Raw genomic sequence first — 20,390 nt, forward strand, 5'->3', positions numbered from 1 at the left:
CTTAGAACTGTTTTTCCGTCCCATAAATATCATTTGTTGTGTTTCTGTTTTCTTTGGGTCAAGATAACTCTTTGATTTCCTTTTTGATTTCTTCTTTGACACAGTGGTTAATGAGAATTCTACCATTTAATTTCCACATATTTGTGTTTTCCAGTTTTTCTGTTGCTTGTGCTTTGGTGGGTGTTCTGTCTAAAAGAAACCATTGCCAAATCCAAGATCATGAGTAAAGTTTGATCTTGTGTCCTATTGATCTTGTGTCCTGTTGATCTTGTGTCCTGTAACTTTGTTGAATTTATTCATAAGCTTTAATAATTTTTTGTGGTTACTTTAGGATCGTGCATATGTAAGAGAATCATCTGTGAATAAAGATACTTTTATTTCTAATTTAGGTGCTGTTTTTTTTTTTGTTTTTCCTTTTTTGCTTCGTTGCTCTGGCTGGAACTTCCAGTACAATGTTGAATACACCATTTTCTTTTAAAGATTATTTTTGAGATACTATGGTTGCAAGTGATTTATATCCAAAAACAGTTTGTTAAAGATACAGGTTTCTTTCTTTCTTTTTTTTTTTTTTTTAATGTTTTTACTTTTATTTTATTTATTTTATAATTTTTTTTAATTTTATTTTTAATTTTTTAAAAGTCACATCCAAATTAGTTAGCATATAGTGCAACAATGATTTCAGGAGTAGATTCTTTAGTGCCCCTTACCCATTTAGCCCATCCCCTCTCCCACACCCCCTCCAGTAACCCTCTATTTGTTCTCCATATTTATGAGTCTCTTCTGTTTTGTCCCCCTCCCTGTTTTTATATTATTTTTGTTTCCCTTCCCTTATGTTCATCTGTTTTGTCTCTTAAAGTCCTCATATGAGGGAAGTCATATGATTTTTGTTTTTCTCTGACTAATTTCACTTAGCATAATAGCCTCCAGTTCCATCCATGTAGTTGCAAATGGCAACATTTCATTCTTTTTGACTGCTGAGTAATACTCCATTGTGTATATGTATGTATGTGTGTGTGTGTGTATATATATATATACCACATCTTCTTTATCCATTCATCCATCGATGGACACTTGGGCTCTTTCCTTGCTTTGGCTATTATTGATAGTGCTGCTATAAACATGGGGGTGCATGTGTCCCTTTGAAACAGCATACTTGTATCCCGTGGATAAATGCTTAGTAGTGCAGTTGCTGGGTCATAGGGTAGTTCTATTTTTAGTTTTTTGAGGAACCTCCATCCTGTTTTCCAGAGTGGCTGCACCAGCTTGCATTCCCATGTTTTTATTTTATTTTTGAGAGAGAGACAGAATGCGAGTGGGGGAGTGACAGAGAGGGAGACAGAATCTGAAGCAGGCTCCAGGCTCTGTAGCTCAGAGCCTGATGTGCGGCTCGAACTCACAGACTGTGAGGTCATGACCTGAGCTGAAGTCAGACGCCCAACCGACTGAGCCACCTAGGTGCCTCTAAAGATAGAGGTTTCTAATGAGCTGTAAGATGGAGCATAGGGCGGCCGGATATTAATGGTCTGCACATCATCGATCAGACTGGACTTCTCCTTATCCATCCACGTGGAAACAGCTATGGCTGGAGAGGTAAATCTGAGCAGCACACGGTTTCTACAGCAACCGATGTTACTTCTTTCTGATGGTTATACATCAAGAAAAAGCAAATTACTAATTAATTGCAGCAGATTGTTAAAAGAAAAAAATTAATTTCTTAGATATCATTTTGTATAGTTAAATTAGAGAATACTACAGAGAAACAAAAAGAAGAAAATAAAAATTACTCAAAATCCCATTATGCATCTAAATGTTTACTAATGCCTTAAGACTTTTATGCCTTCAGAATTTAAAACACAAGAAAATTGGATTATACTGAACATTCTATTTTGTAATCTACATTTTAAATCTTATGTCATGAGCACCTTTCTATGTCAAATACACTTCTAAAACATTTTTAGCGTCTTCATTTTATGCTAATCACAAGGCTATTTGTGGCATCCTTGTGTATTTGTATAGCTACGTTATAGTTTGTGTGTGTGTGTGTATGTGTGTGGTTTTTTCCTTTTTTTAAGATTTTTTTAATTTTAATTTTTAGATAGTGCAAGCAGGAGAGAGGGAGGGAGGGAAGGCGGGAGAGAGAGAGAGAGGGAGAGAGAAAGAGAGGGAGGGAGAGAGAGAGAGGATCCCAAGCAGACTCCACGCTCCATGTGCAGAGCCTGACGTGGGGCTTGATTCCACAACCCTGGGATCATGACGTAGGCCAAAATCAATAGTCGACTGCTCAACCAACTGAGCCACCCAGGCCCCGTGTGTGTGTGTGTGTGTGTGTGTGTGTGTGTGTGTGTTTAATTAAATTGCTCTTTGTTTTTTTGTTTTTTGTTTTTTTTGTCTGGAAACCATCTCTGAGAGTGGAAAATAGGAGAGATTTTTTTTTTTGTTTTTTTTCCAGTTTTCTTTATTCGCCCAATCTTCCTGGTCACAATCTATTAGTCTCTGTGGTTATATATCAGACCAGTAGAAGTAAACTTCTGTTTTGACAACTACTGTATGAAGCTTGGTGTTTACCACTTGTTCCTCTGGGTAACTTTATCTCCCTTCCTCCCTCCCCTTTCTGCTAATAGCAATGGTTTATAGAGCTTGGCTTATCCCTCACCCCTCACCGCTTACCCCAGGATGGTTTCCTTTTTTTGTTTTTCTGGAAATCAGTTCTTCTCTTTTCTTGTCTTTCTATCCTTATTTACCTTTTTACTTGAGGTGTATTTGACATATAACATTGTATCAATTTCAGGTGTACAATGTAATGATTCAATGTTTGAATTGTGAAGTGATTATATTAATCTAGTTAACATCCATCACCTTGTGTAGTTACAAAAAAGTTTTTTTTTCTTGTGATGAGAACTTTTAAGATCTATTCTTAGCAACTCTCAAATATGCAATACAGCATTATTAGCTCTAGACACCATGCTGTGTATTACATCTCTGTGACTTATAACAAAGCATATACCTTTTGACTCCCTTCACCCATTTTTCCTATTTCCTTCTCCCAACTCTGGCCACCAAGCTTCTGTGTGTGTGTGTGTGTGTGTGTAAGTAACATTTCCTCATATAAGTGAGATCATATGGTATTTGTCTTTCTTTGTCTGACTTATTTAGCTTAGCATAATGCCCTTGAAGTCCATCTAAGATTTCTTCTTTCTTTCTTTCTTTCTTTCTTTCTTTCTTTCTTTCTTTCTTTCTTTCTTTCTTTCTTTCTCTCTTTCTTTCGCTGAGTAGTATTCCATTCTGTACGTATACCACATTTTCTTTATCCATTCATGCACTGATGGACACTTAGGTTGTTTCCATATCTTGAGGATTTTAAGTAATGCTGTAATGAACATGGGGTCGTATAGATCTTTTCTGTGTCTTAATTTGGATTAGATGTTTTCTTTAGATTAGACTAAACATTTTATAGTGTTTCTGTTTTCTTTGGATAAATACACTCAAGTGGAATTGCTGGATCTTATGGTAGTTCTATTTTTCACTTCTTAAGGACAGTTTTCTCCTTTTGACTGCTTTTGTACAGGGCCAAGTAAGTACTTCGTTGTAAGTTATGAATAATCTAGGTTAAAGCAGTGGTTTCAAATAGGTTTTCTCTTAGGTGTAAATTCTCATCAGCTGGTGAAGGCAGCTCAGGGAGCCATGCAGACAGGGTTCTAAGACCAAGTTTTGAGCTGTGGGAAAAAGAAGGCCATGTTTGATTATTATTATCAGCCATAAACCCAGCATGGGGATGTGCTGGCATGCCCGGCAGATTTCTGGTATTTGTATTCTAGACTATTACAAGGAAGGAAATCACAGGGACACAGAACATATATTGAAAGCAGATTTAGAAATGTTGGGTTTTCTTGTTTTGTTTACTTTTATTCTAGCCTATTTCAGAATATTCATTTCTTTTTTAATTTTTTAAAGTTTATTTATTTTGAGAGAGATGCATGTGAGCAGGGGAGGGGCAGAGAGAAAGAGAATCCCAAGCAGGCTCCATGCTATCAGTACAGAGCCTGACATGGGGCTCGAACTCTGGAAGCTGTGCGATCATGACCTGAGCCGAAACCAAAAGTCGGATACTTAACCACTGAGCCACCCAGACACCCCCAGAATAGATTATTCTTGATCTAGAATCCTTTTTATAGACTGCTAGTCTAGGTAATCTTCATCATAAAATAAATCTTTTAAACATTTTTTTTCTCTTAATTTGAGTATTTGTTTTTCCTCTTGCCCCTAGAACCTTGTTTCTTTTAGGCATCAGAACTCAAAACATCTAATCCAAATTAAGACAGCCTTTCCCTTTTATTACAGCCAGTTCCCTCCTGTAGATGTCACTGTACTATAGTTAGGTACAGGAATGCTTTAGTGCTCCACCAGGGCGGTACGTGCATTTATTCCTCACTGATCACTTCCATCGTCCTGTTGTACAACTTGTACTTGTTCCTAGGCACCTATGTAGGCATCTTTCTCTGTGTCTTTTGAGCTTTGACTCTCACTGTTGTAGAAGCTTTTATGACCTATGATTCACTGGATTCACACAATTAATCCTTTGGATTTGCTCAGATTTCAAAGCATGAAGTTTGTTTAGTTCCTAGATCTGGTAGAGTCTTCTTGTGGATCATTGTGGAGTTTCATCTGTTCTTTCTGAGCCCAGGGGCCTCCCTCAGTGATTTTCTCATAGGCCTTGGGAGCTCTTACTTGGTATTTTCTGGAACATCAAGATAATGTATGGAAAAAATATTAAGTGTCAACTGTGTTTTAAAATGTACTTTTTAATCCACAAACACTCCTCCTCTCCCTGCCACCCCTCCAAAAAAAGATCCTTGTAAAGTAGATACGTCCATTTTGCTGATGAAGACCTTTAATTCTAGAGGTTAAGTGATTTGCCACAGGTCACACAGGTGACCGGTGGAGCTGAGAATGAAAGCTTAGGGTCAAGGACTCCGGTGCTCTTTCCCTTCACCAGGCTCTTTGAACAAGCATCAGTCATCCGGAAAAGGTGTAGTGACTGCTGATCCCTCTTGTACTCAGTTGTAGTTTTATGGTTCTTAGTCTTTTTTTTTTTTTGGTAACATTTTATTTATTTTTGAGAGCGAGCCTGAGTGGGGAGGGTAGAGAGAGAGGGGGACAGAGGATCTTAAGTGGGCTCTGCGCTGACAGCAGTGAGCTTATGTGGCACTCAAACTTACAAACTGAGATCATGACCTGAGCCAAAGTCCGACGCTCAACTGACTGAGCTCCTCTGTCTTACGCATGGGCCTTGTTTGCCTCCCACAAGTGCAGGGACTAGCTACTCTGCTTCCTGGATCCTAGATGTCTCACTTGGTACAAACCTGGAATCCAGCTTCAGTGTGAGTGCCCTTGGCCTTGCTTTATTGTTAATAATAGCAACATGGGCGAGGCCCTGCCGAGCTCTTTAAACATGCTCTTATTTAATTTTCTTTTTCTAAGTTTTCTTTTTACTTATTTTGAGAGAGAGCGCACGTGCGTGTGCAAACAGGGGAGGGGTAGAGAGAGAGGAAGAGAGAAAATCCCAAGCAGGCTCTGCGCTGTCAGCATGGAGCCTGGTGTGGGGCTTGAACCCACGAACCGCGAGATCGTGACCTGAGCAGAAATCGAGAGTTGGACGCTTAACCGGCTGAGCCACCCAGGCATCCCTCTTACTTAATCTTCTTAGTAATCAGTGGGATTAGTACTTCTACTTATTTTACAGATGAAGAAACATAGACTCAGCCATTTACTCTGAGTAAATTTACACTAAGAAGTGCTTTTTCCAAAGCTAGGCAAACAAGCATCAGGTGTATCTTTAATACGCTGGACCCACAGTCTGAGTACAGCTGGATCTGTTCCTCCCAACACTGGTGATTGTTTATAAAACAAAATCAGAAATGCCTTGGCAGGGAAGTCTTGGTGGTTGCCTTCATCATTTTGCAATAGCATGCAATGTGAGTGAACAAGTTTGGTTCAGTTGAGGCTAAATTGGAAAAAGAAAAGGAGCAAAGTAAACTTCTTACTGCTCATCTGCTACTGCCCTATCTGACACAGTCAAACAGGCCTAGGGAAACTTCGACTGGTCCATATCCAAGCCCTTGCTACTGACCAGTAGCGTAATGAAGTGATGCTAGAAGCCACTGAGAGGGAGGTGTATTTCCCACATTAGCAACGGAAACAGAAGCCTTCTTCAAAGGGAGCTTTACGTGCTGGGGAGATTTTACTTGGTATGCACAGCCTCTTTCCAGTAGGCATCACTGGATGTATTTCTGGCAACTGCCACTGTCACTGTGAGAGAGAACTAAGTAGATTGAGTATCTCCTTATTTAGAGCATTTTCAAAACGAATTATCCTCTGTTTATTGAAAACGTTATTCTGCCTATTGTTGAGTTAGCCGTATTAACAGATCTGTTAATCTGTCAGAACGTGTGATCTGTTTCTACTGTGCCAGACCGTGAGTTTCTGTCCCCTAGTGCTAGGCTGTTGGCGGCCTGCTTGTTTGGACTTGTGTAGATCCCTGTTATTTGGGCCTCCCTTGATGCTGGCCCTGTCCCTGGGTAGATGGACACTTCAAACCTTGGATGTCCTTTCCTTTTTTAGGTTACAGTTCTTCGGTCCCAAGATTATGTTCCCTTGTCTGTATGCCTATTTTTAGCTGGGGTTTTTTCCAATACCATGACTTTGCCTAGATTCTCAGTCCTGGCGTTCTTGCATTTGGTTTATCATTTCTGCCAGAACCCTTGGGGTTTTTGAAGCTCAGGAGGATATCACTAAGACAGAAGTCATTGAAGTGCCTGTTTGATAAGTAAGAGCAGTTGCCAAATCTTACATCAATAACTTTCAGATACGCTTTTTGGATTTTTCCTGCTTGCTACTCCCTTCATTCCTTTGTCAAGTTTCAGGCCCTCTAAAAATTTGCCAAATTAGTTTGTGTATTAACTAGGATAATGCTGCATAGTTTTCATTGGTTTAGCTATGGTTCACTGAATATTTCCTGCATTGTTTTAGTGATATCAGCAAGTTGGAGACAGGGTCTTTAAGGTGTGAGGGTTTAATTTATTGGCCTTAACTTTTCCTCAAGTCTTTCAGTGCCTATATTTTGCATAAATATCTGAAGATGTGTGCTAGGAGCATAAGACATTTAGGGAAATGGCCATAATATGAAGTAGAAAGGGGATGAGAGGCACAGACGAATACTGCACAAGTGTTAGTGGCTTATGCTTATAGTTTATTCTGCCAAAGCCAAAGGCTTTGAAATAGGTGGTGGTGATAGCTAACATTTACTGAGTGAGTCTTGCATACGAGGTATTGTTCTGAATATTTCATATGTACTGTTTCACTTAATTCTCATATGAAATCAGAATTTAGAGAAGCCCCACTTCATACATGAGGGGACTGAGGCACCTGGATTTTTTTTTTTTTTTCTTAATCTTTTTATTTATTTTTGAGACAGAGGGAGACAGAGCATGAGCAGGGAAGGGGCAGAGAGAGAGGGAGACACAGAATCGGAAGCAGGCTCCAGGCTCTGAGCCATCAGCACAGAGCTCGGTATGGGGCTCGAACTCACAGACTGTGAGATCATGACCTGAGCTGAAGTCGGACGCTCAACTGACTGAGCCACCCAGGCGCCCCGAGGCACCTGGATTTTAAGTAACTCGCCAATGGTCATCTAGCTAGTAAGGAGTAGATCTGGGATTTGAATGTGAGCCGTCTTGTTTCCTCACCTGTGCTCCCAAACACTGAGTTGTACTGATCGTGCTGCCTCTGTGCAGAGTAAACATGAGACCCTCCGTTCTCCCTCTGCACCCTGGTATCTCTCCGCTCTTCTCATTGTACCTTATGTCCTGGCCTTATCAGACTTCTTAAGAGTTCTTTGAACAGCACTTGGTGTTTTTTTCTTGCCTTTGTGCTTTTACACTTGCTTTTTTGTCTTTCTGAAAAATTTTTCTCCTGCTGCCCTCTAAGACATAAACCTCTTTTTCCCCTCCAAGACAGACTGGTTCTGTTTTGTTTTGTTTTAATATGGCTAACATATTTTTTTTAATGTTTGTTTATTTTTGAGAGAGAGAGAGAGAGCACACGTGTGCGAGAGAGCACGAGCGGGGCAGAGAGGGAGGGAGAGAGAGAGAATCTCAAGCAGGCTCCTCACTGTCAGTGCAGAGCCTGATGCGGGGCTTGAACCCATGAACTGTAAGATTATGACCTGAGCTGAAATTAAGAGTCAGACACTTAACCATCTGAACCACCCAGTGGCTAACATATTTAAATGGATTTAAAGGGTGGCATCTTTTACCATTCCTGTTAAGTAGCATCTTTGGAGACCCTTCCCTGACCTCCCAAGCATGGATTAGGTTGCCATCTTCTGTGCTCCCCAAATATGCTACACTTGTCTTTACATTAGCTTTTATACTGAATCATAACTGGTAGACTAAATATTAGACTGAGGTTGGGGCTTGGGTCTCAGTCTCTTAGCATGTAGCCTAGTCACCTGTTTAGTGAATGAGGACTTAGCGGGGGTTTAGAAACGTAAGTCAAACTACAGCCAAACTGAGAATCCATATTTGAGGATCTATAAAATTGTTACTTTGGAGCTACTTAAAACAAAGGACTTATTTTTCAGGCTCTCTCAAAGATGAGTCACTACTTCATTAAATAATTTGTGAAGAGGTAGGTTTAGTAATTTAGGACCCTTGACTAGTCTTTAATTTTTTTTTTTCAACAGTAAACCCCTTACCCATTTAGCCCATCCCCCCTCCCACAATCCCTCCAGTAACCCTCTGTTCTCTATGTTTAGTCTCTTATGTTTTGTCCCCCTCCTTGTTTTTATATTACTTTTGCTTCCCTTCCCTTATGTTCATCTGTGTCTTAAAGTCCTCATATGAGTGAAGTCATATGATATTTGTCTTTCTTTGACTAATTTCACTTAGCATAATACCCTCTAGTTCCATCCACGTAGTTGCAAATGGCAAGATTTCATTCTTTTTGATTGCCGAGTAATACTCCATTATATATATGTACCACATCTTTATCCATTCATCCGTCGATGGACATTTGGGCTCTTTCCATACTTTGGCTATTGTTGATAGTGCTGCTATAAACACTGGGGTGCATGTGCCTCTTTGAAACAGCATACCTGTATCCCTTGGATAAATACCTCGTAGTGCAATTGCTGGGTCATAGGGTTGTTCTGTTTTTAAGTGTTTGAGGAACCTCCATACTGTTTTCCAGAGTAGTCTTTAATCTTATGTAAGAAAGAAAACTTCGCTTTTTAAAATTTTACTGGAAGCATTTTTCTTTTCTTTCTCTACTCTGCTGTCCCAGGCTATTAATCATGTATTCCCTTCCTTTGCTCTTGAGTGGAGCCTGAGAAATCTCTCCTAGCTGCACAAGAAGTTAAATCCTGACTTGTCTCTGGTGTAATCAGTTTATTTTTGAAACTTCTATCTAGAATTCTAAAAAAAATACCTAAAACGTCCAAAATTTTCCTCCATTTCCCCTCCCTGGTTGTTGACATGGTATTTCCCTATGGTTATCTATCTAACCATAATCTGGAAACTTGGGGGTTGTTATCTTTGACACGTCATCTCCTTCATTACCTTTATGGGTTCATCATCAAGTCTGGTCCACTTTGACCACTCCATGTCTTAAATGCAGCCACTTTTCCAACATCTCCCCTTTAAACTGCTGCAGAGCATGCTGTCATCATGTCTTGCCTGCAGTGTTGCAGTAACTTCTCTCCCTGTACCCACTCTTGGTCCCTCCCAATTTGCTCTTGACCAAACAGCAAAAATGATTCTTTTTATATTTCAAAGCTGATCATTTATTTATGGACTGGGAAGGTGAGTGTGGTTATGAAAGGGCAACATGAGAGATCCTTGCATTGATGACACTGTTCTGTATCTTGTATCCATGCCGATATCTTTACTGTGATATTGTACTACGGTTTTGCAAGATGTTACCATTGGGGGAAACTGGATAAAGGGTACACAGGGTCTCTCTCTATTGTTTCTTATAACTGCATGTAAAGCTGTAAGTATCTCAATTAAATTTCAGTAAAAACATGATCATTTCCTGTTTAAAACTCCTCAGTACTTTCCTACACCTTTTAGAATAAAGACTAAAGTACTTCCTATGGTCTTCTATGACTTGGATCATCTGGCTCAACACGTCCAGCCTTGTTTACTCAATACCACTTTCCCACTAGCTGTCTGTGTTCCAGACACACTGACCTTCTTACACTGTCTTTAACATGCCAGTGTCTTCACTCAGTGGCTTTCCTACTCACTTCTTCTCCCCAAATATTATTTACATTCCTTTGATCAATTCCTTCTCATCCTTTGTATATCATTATTTTTATTTCTTAAAGAGAAGATGTTCCTGATTCTCCAGACTAAGACTTCTTCCACTAGGAGTTCATAAAATAGCTAGTGTGTTTCCTTTACAGCAGTCATTATAGTTTGTGTACATTCACATTTGTGTGCTTTTTTTTTTGTAAGGTGAATTAACAAATTATCCCCAACTGTGGTAAGAATTTTTTTTTTCCATGTGGATCTTCAATCCCTATGTGTCTCTTCCACCAGGCTCCACAGGGGCAGGGTCTGTGTCTTTATCCTCAGCATCCAATTCAGTGAATAGTGAGAATGTGTAAGACATGAAAGATGCTGTCTTTCCCTCTTTGTTCCCATCTTGGTATCTAAGAAACAATTTAGATCCTTAGGCCAGGGGAATAAGTCCCAATCCAGATATCTTGTTCTCTTCCTAGATCAGGAGTTTGACTTGCTCTTTGATCGTCTGAAGATAAACCTCTTGTCAGATCACAGAGACATTTATCAGAGGAAGGATAGGGTATGGTTGAGTAAGGCGAATGCTCTTGATCCTCATGGTTCAGTCCACCAAAGAGCCATCTTAGGGCCTGGCCTACTTGTCTCTGGGAGATGGCCAGCCTGGGATTTGCTAAGTAGGTGGAGCTCATTGGGAGTTTTCTGAATGGCCATGGCTGTTTTCACTGGCTTGGCAGAATTCTGTGCTGTCACACTGTGTATTGACCTACCCAAAGTAAGGTCCCATCTCCGTGAGTGTGGGTGTATGATTTGGTGAGTGTTAGTATTCTTAGTTGTAGACAACAGAATCTGCACTAGCTAGTCTAAATGGAAAGAGGTGTTGATTAGCATATAGAATTTTTACATATAGAATTTCGGGGAAGACCAGACAGTTAAACAAACTTAGATGTGTCACAGGCAGAAGCATTGCAAACAGGAAAAGTGCTCAGTGACACCAAAGGACTATTTGAGTAGAAGTCCCATGGCTGCTGCTACCTGCCGCAAAGTTAAGATCAGGTAGCATTGCTTTTAGACTTCTGCTAAGTTTTGACAGAAAAACCATATGCCTGCATGACTGTTTGACTTGAGAGCGTCCAAATTCCAGTGAGTCTCACTTTGGTCTTCTGGGTCTTGATAGGTGTGCCTTATTTGTGGAAACTGCATTTCACATGGGACCTTAGCTGCAAGGGAGTCTAAGAAATACAATCTTTAAGGTTTCTGGTCTCTAGGAGGAGGAGAACATGCTAGAACCTGGTATTGTATGAGCTCATCTGTTGTGTGCCATAGTAGATTAAAGACTGACAGTTGACAGACAGACCTCATTGGCCAGTAAATGTTTTATTTGACTTTAGTGCAAATGATTAAGCTTGGTGTACTATGTATTAGGAATTTAACATGGGAACATATAAAATGAAACAGAGTAATAAGATTATTTTAGATTTTCAGTGGTGGATTTTGCCTGTATTGAATTATGTACTTTATAGAGCTATATGATTTTGCATAGTACCCAGACGTTTGCCTATGCATTCATGGAATGCAGTTATCAAGAGCACTGAGTGTTGGCTGTTTCATACCGTATTAGGAGCTAGTGATACAAAGGAGAGTAAGACAGTCACAGTCTGTATTCAGGAAGCTCACAGACTTGGTGTGGCAGTGTTTTTCAATGTGCATTCAGATTGTGAAGTTAAAAAGTAAGAGAGCGGGACTCCACGTTTATATATCCACTCTCAGCTGCATGCACCAGTGACTGATAAGCAGAGTCCAGGAACCAAATGTTTAGCAGACTTTCCTGTTGATTCTAAAGCATTCTCCCTTGGTGAAGAACTCCTGGTCCAGTGGGTCAATAGTAACCATTTTGTTGTATTGCTTTTGAAAATTTAGTACTATGTTTCAGTTTGTAGCAGTTATTTCCCACTTGGTTTTAGAAAGCTTTGCAAACACGTGCTTGTTTTACAGGAGCGGAGTTACCAGGGCAGGTTATCTCCATGGCAGCTTCTACTCTGGCAACCTTGGCCATCTCCATCACAGGGTATGAATCAAGTGCCGATGACCAGCCCTCCGACCAGCCTGCAGGTGACTGAAGGGATGTTTTCAAATACAATTCTGGAAATTGACATATACACATAAAGTATAAACTTAAGGACATGAGCATCACAGAATGCTATTTACTAGTCCTTCATTTTCCTCTGATTTCTATTTTTATACTTTTTCCTCCTTTTATCTTTGTTCTCACATATCGCTTTTTTCATGCTTTTAATTATTTACCTTTTTTGTTTCTTTTCTTGAATCTTCATCTTTTCCCTTTTTTTTTTTTTTTTAAGAAAAATGCTTTTCTTTTAACTTTTCTTTTGTTATTCCTTCTCACTTTCCCTTCATATTATTTCCTTTTTCTCTGTGCCTCTTCTACGTTTTCCATTATTTGCTGCACTTAATCCTGTCCTTATTTTCCATTTCTTCTGTAGCCATCTGTTCTCCATCATTCTGGTTTTGTTCTAACTCTTTACATTGCTTTCGTTGTTGATCCAACTTTTTCTTTTGGTTTTTATTTTCTGTCTTACAGTTCTCCCATTTCTCTGGCATTTCTTGCTTCTCAAAGTTTGCTTTGTGTGTCTTGTGCTGTTAATACATTGACTGTTTCCCCTGAAACCAACCTGTCTGCTTATTCTGGATACCATGCTCCTGCAAGATCAGCTGGTAGATTTATATCAGCTTTAAAGTCATACTGTACTCCCACAGAGTTCAGAAATGTAAAAGGCCATCTCTGTGCCAAGAAGTTTGTTAGTGCCAGGGGCTTTGGAGTTAAGGAATATTTTTGGTGAGCTCTTCCTGAAGAGCGGACTTTAGAAAAGTCTTAAAAGGAGAGATCAGCTAAGAAAAAAGCATTTGGGGTAGCAGGAAAACATATTTTTATTGCACATTGATTTATGTTTTCAAAATGAAGAGGGGATAATGTTTTGGTTAGGGACTTATTATTCTTCTGAGTATCTACCACACTTACCAGCATGAAGTTTCCAAATTAGAAAGATTCTCAAAGAGCAAAGTCAAACAGAAGCGTATTATAACTAGCTTGGGCTTTAGCCCCAAACCTCAGGATAGAATGTTACCTCTGATAAGATGGGCTGACTTACCATGATGCTAGTATATCACTGGTAACAGTTTACTCACAGATAAACATTGAACATTATAAGAAACACTAAGGAGATTATAATATAACCATCAGAGTGCTACTATGTAGTTTCTTATGAACTTTATGAAATCACAGGGAAGGCTGTCTTTGAGCATTATTTAGTGAGTGTCCACTATTTAGTGAGCATCAGGTACTATCCTATGTGCTGTTCAGCAGAGGGAGAACAAGACAGACAAGGTCTTAGCTCCCCTAGAAGTGACATTCAACTGAAGGAAGAAAGTGTGAAAGGGTAAGTGGAATGTGGTATAACTACATACAACTACATATGTAAAGACTGGGACAAATAGGGGGTTGGGGTTATGAGTGTTCTTGTTTCTTTCCTCTATTTTCTAGACTTTATGAAATATCTACTTTTTTAATGTTTATTATTTTAAGAGAGTGCACATGAGCATGCTGGGGAGGGACACTGAGAGAGAAGGGGAGAGAGAATCCTAAGTAGGCTCTGCGCCATCAGCATAGAGCCCGATGTGGGGCTCAAACTCATGAACTATGAGATCATGACCAAATCAGGAGTCCAATGCTTAACCAACTGAGCCATCTAGGTGCTCCAAACAGTCTACTTTTGTCATTAACTTTTTTTTATGGAAGGCAAAATGCAAGTTGTAGGGTCTTTATAGTTTCCTTCATCATGGCATATACTGAGTAATATTGCTTTAAGAGTTCTATGATTTCTGAGGCATGTGGTATATTTTGGTAAAACTAGGAAATAGAAAAATATAACCCTATAGTAAAATGTAACTTAGTAGTTGCTTTGTTAGAAAACAGTGCCTTATGTGAAATAATTCAGTGTGATCACCATTACTTGAATCCTCACCCCCAGCAATCTGTCACTGTTTTATTTCTCATTCTGAGAGAAAGATATGTTTCAAAGCCCTGGGTTCTTCTTGTAAGAGCAGTTGGCTCCATTTTAGTCGAATGACACTGAAAAGCCATGTTGCATCAGAAATATTATAGATCTAATAAAATTATGTTAAAAGAGAAGTTTTTAAATGTAGGACTTCGGTATGTTAATATTTGTTGCTTTATACAGTTGAAGTAGTTTCCATGGGCTAATTATAATTTTTATAATTTTTAGCTATTTTGTCATGTTTTTCCTTAGTTTTGCATTTAAATGATTCATGGATGAATACATGAAATAGATGACATTAAACCTTGAATAGCATGAAGTGTATAAAGAGTAAAAAATTCCCCATCCCCGGCCCTACCCCCTAACAAACTTAATTTCCCTAGATTTAAATACGGTCAGTAGTGTAACTCTCCACACACTTTTCGGTGCACATGCAGGCACGTCCAGATTCTTTTTCTTCTTTAGCCCAGTGTGATCATACTATCAGAGTCCATTTGCAGGCTTGAAACAGAGTAGCGTAGCAAGTTGCTCCGTGGGACTGTCAACTAATGTAGACTAATATGGTGGTAACTTTCTTCCTCCTCCTCAGAAACCATGGACACAGGAGAACCCCCCGCACCACTGTCCTCATCTCCTTCACCTTCTTCCCCCTCCCCTACTCTGGGTAGACAGAGGGCTGAAATGGGAACATTTCTCAGGAAGAAGAAGACCAGTGACATCTACTTCGTGTCGCTCGTGTGGGCCATCGTTGGTGTCCAGCTCTGGTTGAACCTGTGGATTGTACAGTTGCTGCCGGTGCCTGTCGCAGGTAGTTGCTCACTTAGGGTCTTGTCTCCGAAGACCTTTTTTCTTTACCTTTGGGATTTTATTTGATTTATTTATCTTATTTTTATTTTTGTAAACGTTGATTTATTTTTGAGAGAGTGAGTGAGTGGGGGAGGGGCAGAGAGAAGGGGACGGAGGCTCCCAAGCAGGCTCTGTGCTGACAGCAGCGAGCCCAGTGTGGGGCTGGAACTCACCGACCGTGAGATCATGACCTGAGCTGAAGTCGGATGCTCAACCGACTGAGCCATCCAGGCGCCCCTAACTTTTGGATTTTAGTGTTTGAGATAATGCTACCCTCTTTTAAAACTAAAACAATTGTATATTTAAAGGCATCTTCTAAGACTGGAAAAGTAAGTGACTCAGGTGCATTATTGAAGAGTTTGTTTATTTCGTACCTTCTTGATTGTTTGGGCTTACCTCTTACCACAGTCAGAAACTTGGCCAAGTTTATTAAGTCCTGAATTGATGCTTAGGAACCTGACATCCAGATACCTCCTACATTTGATTAGTTCTTTATCCTTTATCAAAGTTTTTCACTATTGATTTAAACAAAATTTGATTTTTGGAAGCCTGTTTTCCACCGCAGTTTAAAAATCTAAACTCATTGGACCATTTGCCTTCTAGATCATTACTTTTAAAACTTATTATTCTCATTAACTTGGACAGTTTTAAAAATTTTATTTTTTATTTTATTTTATTTTATTTTTTTAAGTTTATTTATTTATTTTGAGAGAGAGTTGCAAGCAGGGGAGGGGCAGAGAGAAAGGGAGAGAGAGAATCCCAAGCAGTCTGTGTGCTATCAATGGGGAGCCTGATGCGGGGCTTGAACCCATGAAGTGTGAGATCATGACCTGAGCCAAAACCAAGAGTCAGATGCTTAACTGACTGAGCCACCCAGGCACTGCCCCCCCCCCCTTTTATTAAAGATTTGTTATGACCAGAACACTATTTAGTGCCTTTCCTTAGGGAACATAGAATATAAGAGGTTGAAGTTTGTTTCTGCTTCTTGCATCCTCAAACAGAACTTCTGTTTGGCAGTTGGAGTAAGACACAGTTGTCATTAAGCAAGCCACAGGGTATGTACTATAGCCATGGTTTCTATTAAGGAATTCATAGAAAACCTTAGTGAAATCGTTTAAATTGCTCTTCTGGATTGCTCCATACTTTTTTGGTTTTGCCAGAGGATTTATTTTATGCTGCCAAATGGTATCAGGTGCTGTTGGAACCCCTTTTCTTTAAAATTTGTTTGTAGGAGTTCCATTTGTCCCAGTTATTTCTTAACCTTCAGGCCATTATAGGAATTTGACATGTCCTTGAGAGAGTAGGCTGTAAGCAGGTGGCCCCCAGAATATTTTCCACAGCCTATAATTACTCTGGGCTTATTCTAGAGCCCTAGGAGCTTTCCTAGGACTTCTTTAGAGATTTAAAAATGTTAATGATGAAGTTGTTGAACTGGTATGTAACACTGAGCTCATGGTTCAAAAGAGTAAACTGTGAATCATTAGATTGCAAGGCCAGGGCTAAGGACACAGAAATCTCTGGAGTTAGGGAAATTATAGTAGTTGAGATCAATTATCTAGAGTCCAGACTTCAAGGCCCCTGCCCCCCACAGATGAGTAGCTCTTCCTTCTGGCCCCACCACTTTCTTAGTTGGCTTTTAACAGGAAGCTTAACGTCTGCTTGCAGGGCCCCCTTGCTGCCCAGAGTGGAGGGGTACCTTCATACTGTGCTCTGTGAGTGGTCTGTGCAGAAGTTGGGCAGTGCACAGCCTGGGGGCCACTTGTAACAGCCCTGCTTAAGCCCACTCTGCTAAGAGATGCAGATGTACAGAGCAGCATCAGGTAGAGAAATCGGAGTACAGCGCACTGGTGTAAAATCATGATGCAAATGGAATACCTTCTACCCTTTGGGTCACTAAACATTAAACATCCAAGGAAAAGAATCACATTTGGCAAGAGCAGTGATAATAGCTAAGGAAATTAGGACATGTCAGGGGTTAGTATTCTTTACCCAAGAAGGGTGAGGGGCAAGGGGCCAAGATTGTAGTCCCCTAAATCTTCATGATCAGTGTTTTACGTTTATATGGGCTATGAAAGAATCCATGGCTCCTTCAAAGATTCAGATTTCACCACGAAGGTAATGTATGGGCAGATGAGGCTTGTATGAAAAGTTATTGTCCCTAATTCTGTCTGTTTGGAATACCATGAACTTTTATCTCTCCCCCTTGCCTTTTTTTCCCCTTAATTGGTCTTTATTTAATATTAGCTTCACTGTTTTTTGAAAGGTCACGTGAAATTAAAGGACCTTCTCATGTTCTGACTTTGTATGTTCTTTGTATGAGAAAGGACCTTTCTCATGTTCTGATTTTGGCTTTGTGTGCTTTTCTTCGTTATAGTCTGGATCCTCAAAAAGCTTGTCATTCACTTTGGAGTCGTGGACTTCCTGGCGAAACGCTGCCGCGTGTGGTGGCAGGTGGCTGAGCACTTCCTCAAGGAGCGGCAGGAGGCTCTCGCACCATGGCCGGTTATTGGGCTTGGAAAATTCTTGTTAAAAGTTGATAGCAAGGTATTGTATTTTAAGACCTTGGGATGTTTTGATGGAGTTTATAATACACATATTTCATTTCCTGGTATTTGGTGTTCATACTGGGATTGTTGATAACACATTTAACATCTAAATCTGTGATGAGATTTAAAGTTTAGAATGACGCCTTATGTAAGTATAGGATAGATTTAGTTTAAGTATTATGTAAGTAGTTTTCCCTCTTAAAAGTGGGAGAAAAGGATGTTCTAGAACACCTTGTTCAACTCCCTCATTTTATAAGGACCAAATTGAAATTTAGAGGGACTAAGTGACTTGCCTAAAATTATATTGCCAGGTAATGCCTCCTCAGTGCAGTGAGTATTTCTGGGGTAATTCCCACAGGTCAAATAATGTGCTAATAAGTCCTCAGGAAAATCTAGTGAATCACAGAAAACTGGGTGCAGCAGCCCTGTTTAGTGGAGAGACAGCAATCCATTAAAATTCAGAGGCAGTGGTTGAGAGCATGGACCCTGATTCCACACTGGTTCAGATCCCGGTTATTCTACTCACTAGCTATGTGACCTTGAATGAGTTTCTTAACCTTTCTGTGCCTTGGTTTCCTTATCGATACAATAAATACAATAGAATGCACCTCATGGAATGGCTGTTGAGGGTTAAGTGTGTTCCTAGATCAGCACCCGGTATACAGTAAGCTTTGTGTAAGTGATAGCTGTGGTTGTAATCTGTGTGTGTGTGTGTGTGTGTGTGTGTGTGTGTGTGTGTGAGGGGGGAACGCATGTACAGGATACAGTGGTCATACTGATCAAGAAAGGACTCACTGTTGGTGAGGTAGTGGGAGAAGGGAGGTTTTGCAGAAGAGGTGATGCCATAGCAGATTTTGAAGCGCAAGTAGGGGTTTATTAGGTTGACAGGGCAAGAAGAACAGGTGGATGGAGCAGTGCACAGGTCGAGATGGCCACAGCATGACTTCTTAGGGAACACCAAGGAAACAGTCATGGCTGGAATATGCGAAGAGGTGAGGCTGGAGAGTCGGGTGAGACAGAATTGAGGCCTTCGTGGGTGCTGTGCCATGTGAGCTGGACTTCCTCACAGAGGCTCGGAAATCTTTGAGCGGGTCCATCCATAACTTCGGGTTGAGAAATAACTGTTAGGTGAAACCAGCATAGATAGGGATGAGAATAGTAACTGGAGTTCATGTGAGGTGGAAGGAAATAAATCTTTTAAACCCGTAGTAAAGTCTCCTGGGTCAACAGAGATGCAGGGGGATATGTTTCCTTACGTATTGTATTGCCTTTCTGTCTTCCAGAAAGTTTGCCAGTTCTAATTCCCACCAGCGTAACCTATGAGAATGCCCATTTCCTGAGCTCTTGCCGATACTAGATATTATAATGTAACAAAAAGTCCTTTTTATTTCAGAAAAAGAAGGATTTCAGTGGTTTTTTTTTGAAATTTTAAAAAATAAAAATGAGGTTGCTTATTGGCTATTAATATTTTACTTTTGTGATTTGCCTATTTGTTTCTTTTTTCAATTTTTTAAATAAGAAAGACTCAAAGACTTCTCACAGATTTTAACATATTGATCACATCGTCCTGGTATCGGGGTGAAGCTTTGTCTTACTAGCACAGATACAGTCCTTCAAACTGTTTAAAGAGGATGACTCCTATTTCAGTTAATTTTTGAAAGCCTTAGCACTATCAGAAGGGATAGACACTAAATCTTGTTTTCAGAACCCCAGGTACTTGTATTTGGAACCCTTTACTCAAGAAAACTCTACAATTGTGTCAACTGAAGTTCCAGGGGCATCAAAAGTACTTTCTATGGAGCAGCCTTGTGAAAACTTGTCATTTTTTATTCAAATTTGTATGTCAGTTTGTTCCTCTTACAAAGGAAGGGAGACAGTAAAATGAATCAAACTAGGATTTGTGGTTTTGTATAATAAAACCTACCAAATGGCTATCAAAACTGAATATTTGTTTAATTATAACTGATACCATAATTATGTTTTATTTAGTATAATAATATACATGGGCTGCTGCTTTGGGGAATAAATCTCTTTCATATTTCTGTTAAATTTTAATTGATCGTACAGTGTTTTAAAAAATATTCCTCTATAGGAGATTGTTTGAAGTGTATTTTTAAACATGCATCGAGGGTACTTTTAGTCAAAACTCTGCAAACAGCATTTACATTTACTCTGATGAAATTATGCTTTTTAGCCTTTGTACTTTCTGGATCACTAATAATGCCGTAAATCCTGTGTTTAGTGATTTTTAGATCCTGTGTTCACCAACTAGCATTAGTTATTATAGTGCTAAATATTGTGAGGTTTAGATGAGGTGACTGTTAGGTGAAAGAAAGGATGTTACAGAAAGTAGAAAGATGTGTGCTTAAGTAATTGAGATGGAAGGAAATATACCCAATATTAACAGAATCTTAGATGGCCAGGTGTTCACTGTTCCAGATGAGCCCTGGAATGTTTTACTGTTTAAAAAAGATGAAATAATTAATACTATAAAGCTAGAAGTTCAGTGAACACATAGTATATGAACGTGAATTAATTTATACAGAGACTAAAAATCCTTTTGGTGCATGATATGTGAAAGAATCTTAATTATTCCTGTGATCTTTGGAATTTGGTGTGACTGTTTA

The 20,390-nt window shown here is 39.6% G+C and overlaps 1 protein-coding gene across 4 annotated transcripts in view; it reads left to right on the forward strand.

Annotated features, from left to right (window-relative positions):
• TMEM245 (transmembrane protein 245) overlaps positions 1 to 20,390 on the forward strand; it is a 98,225-nt gene that overhangs the window by 14,210 nt on the left and 63,625 nt on the right. For 3 of the 4 annotated variants that reach the window (XM_058694640.1, XM_058694638.1, XM_058694639.1), the window contains exons 4-6: positions 12,294 to 12,410; positions 14,961 to 15,179; positions 17,592 to 17,761. In XM_058694640.1, the coding sequence (XP_058550623.1) occupies positions 12,294 to 12,410; positions 14,961 to 15,179; positions 17,592 to 17,761 (506 nt within the window). The remainder of the gene's footprint in view (positions 1 to 12,293; positions 12,411 to 14,960; positions 15,180 to 17,591; positions 17,762 to 20,390) is intronic. The other variant, XM_058694642.1, reaches the window with a different exon arrangement.

The sequence above is a fragment of the Neofelis nebulosa genome, chromosome 12, assembly GCF_028018385.1.
Source record: "Neofelis nebulosa isolate mNeoNeb1 chromosome 12, mNeoNeb1.pri, whole genome shotgun sequence".
NCBI classification, from domain to species: domain Eukaryota; kingdom Metazoa; phylum Chordata; class Mammalia; order Carnivora; family Felidae; genus Neofelis; species Neofelis nebulosa.